This window comes from Arachis duranensis, chromosome 1 (assembly GCF_000817695.3).
Source record: "Arachis duranensis cultivar V14167 chromosome 1, aradu.V14167.gnm2.J7QH, whole genome shotgun sequence".
NCBI lineage: Eukaryota > Viridiplantae > Streptophyta > Magnoliopsida > Fabales > Fabaceae > Arachis > Arachis duranensis.
The window spans coordinates 2,128,597-2,130,966 of NC_029772.3; the positions used below are offsets into that span (position 1 = coordinate 2,128,597).

A 2,370-nucleotide genomic window follows, 5' to 3' on the forward strand; every position below is an offset into this window, starting at 1 on the left:
CCTATTAACTAAAAAGACAAAAAATTATTATTTTTAGTTTTATTTAATGCATCATGCAATAAAATAAGTTTGGACTATTTAGGTTGGTTATTTTTTGTCTTTCTAATATTATGGAGAGATATACTTTCAAAAAACTTTAGAAATAGAATTTCAGCATGTTTAGAAAACAAATTTTTTTATCCTTAAAATTTTGTTTATTATGCCAAGTGGATTTTTTTAATGATGTACACAAATGGCCGAATGTTTCTAGAAAAATAAAATAAGGGATCTAGTTATCAAATTTATTCCAATTTTTGGCATACCCCTTTTAAATGAACTAATTATTTGCAGAAATTATCAATAAAAGTTGGGCAATATAAATAGAGTTTAATTTTAATATACTGATAATATAAAATATTTTATAATGTTATTTAATTATATTATTTTTTTATGACTATTTATATAATCAATAAAAAAATAATTATTTTAATATTATATAATTAGATATATATACAAAATTATTTTACACATACAGTGTATTAAAATGAAATTCATATGAATAACATTAAAAGATTATACAAAAAAAAAATATTCCTTTTCATCATTTAGCTATATTCATGATATATCTAGGGCACACAAGTTAGGTGTGTCTTATTCTTGCTCTTTAATTTGGTTGCTTTGTTGCTGTGCCCTTTAACTCTTTAAGCTACTGTTGCTGTGTTTCTTGCTCTCCATAAATATTATTCATATCATAATAATATGCTTCACTCTTTCAAACATATTGAGAGGTAAGCAAAACTTTTGGAATCTACTGGATTCTCATCAACATAGAAATTCTTGTATCACAATTATAATATATAGTTATTATATGTGATTTTATCACCTTCATTCCAATTTTTTTTTCACTAATTATTTCAGGAATAAACTGTGTCTAGAATCAACATAAGAATTTGGAGCTGAGTCCCTGATTCCAAAAAAAGGTACACATTTTAATTTTTTTTTCTTTAATTTTTCCTTGCTTGAAGAAATATCAGTTACCATTTTTCACATCCTAAAATCCTCTCCTGTTATTTTTGTTTTCTTAAAGACCTAAAATTCTAATTAATTCTGAGATGAAAGAATTTTCTTGTGAATTTGTGTATGCAGGTAGTAATTAATTAATGGATGATAAATACAGTGGGATATGGAGATCCTTAAGAGAAGGAGAATTTGAAGAAGAAGAGGTTTGGTCAGTTATGAAAGAGAGAGGAGATTATTATAGTGGTTCAGCACTGAAGAGGTGCATGGATACACCTTCTTCTCCTCCTCTTCCTGTTCCAAGAAAACTGCCATCTGCAGCAAGAATGATTCCGAGGGACCACAGCAACACCAGCAGCAGCTGTGCGAGTTCTTCACATGAGGTCAACGTTCTGCATCAGCAATCAGCCCCGGTCAACGTTCCTGATTGGTCAACGATTTATAGGACCAACAAGAAGCAAAATAATAATAATAATAATAATAATAAAAATTTTTGTGTTTCTTTTGATGATGAAGAAGAAAACAATGATGAAGAGGAAATTGATGATGATGAGTATGATCCAAAGCTACCACCACATGAAATCATTGCAAGGAGGCTTGCAAGGACTCAGATTTCATCATTTTCAGTATTTGAAGGTGTTGGGAGGACCCTCAAAGGCAGGGACCTTAGTAAAGTTAGGAATGCTGTTCTCACAAAAACAGGTTTTCTTGAATCACTTTGAAGTTTTTTATTTTTATTTTTATTTTTATTTTTATTTTTTATTTTTAGAAAGAATGAAACCACAGCTCAAAATAAATAGTCAAATTAGTTTTTAGAAAATTTTAGATCGAACACTTTCCAAATTGTTCTTTTTTTAAAATTTTAGATTGGATATTTTAGATTTTAACAACTTTTTATTTATTAGAAGACTTTAAGAATTATTTTTGTTAGACAGATTGATACTTTCATCGCTTTTAATTTAATCTAAAATTTTTAAAATGTGTTGGACAAATAAATTTCTAATAAATTTTATTATAATATAATTAGATCTTTAAAAAATATATTTTAAGATAATTTCTTTTTCAAAATAAATGAGGACCAATTTGTCTAATGAAAATAATTTTTGAAAGTTTTTAAAAAATAAAAATTTATTGGGGATTAATGTGATTGATCTGAAATTTTTTTGGATACTGTTTGGATGTTTTATGATGTATGTGGTGGTTTTGTTGTCCGTGGTTGATTTATCTATGAAGATTGTGTTCATTTTTTTGGGTGGTTTTACGGTTTGCAGAATAGTATTAAATGATATGGCTGGAAGAGATACTTGCTGAAGTTTGTAATTTGGTTTACAAGGACACTCTAGGTCCTAATAATTAATACAAATCAACTTTCAT

General features: G+C 27.2%; 1 protein-coding gene across 2 annotated transcripts; it reads left to right on the top strand.

Moving 5' to 3' along the window:
* Positions 1–633: 633 nt before the first annotated feature.
* LOC107489408 (uncharacterized) lies at positions 634–1,828 on the top strand. 2 transcript variants are annotated; one of them, XM_016110183.3, is made up of 3 exons: positions 634–767; positions 898–959; positions 1,126–1,828. In XM_016110183.3, exon 3 carries the CDS (start codon positions 1,140–1,142, stop codon positions 1,716–1,718), a length of 579 nt encoding a protein of 192 aa, XP_015965669.1. In that variant the 5' UTR covers positions 634–767; positions 898–959; positions 1,126–1,139; the 3' UTR covers positions 1,719–1,828. The 2 variants fall into 2 exon arrangements, with proteins under 2 accessions (XP_015965669.1, XP_052108953.1); XM_052252993.1 differs by lacking the exon at positions 898–959 and having other exon boundaries at positions 637–767.
* The last annotated feature ends 542 nt before the right edge of the window (positions 1,829–2,370 follow it).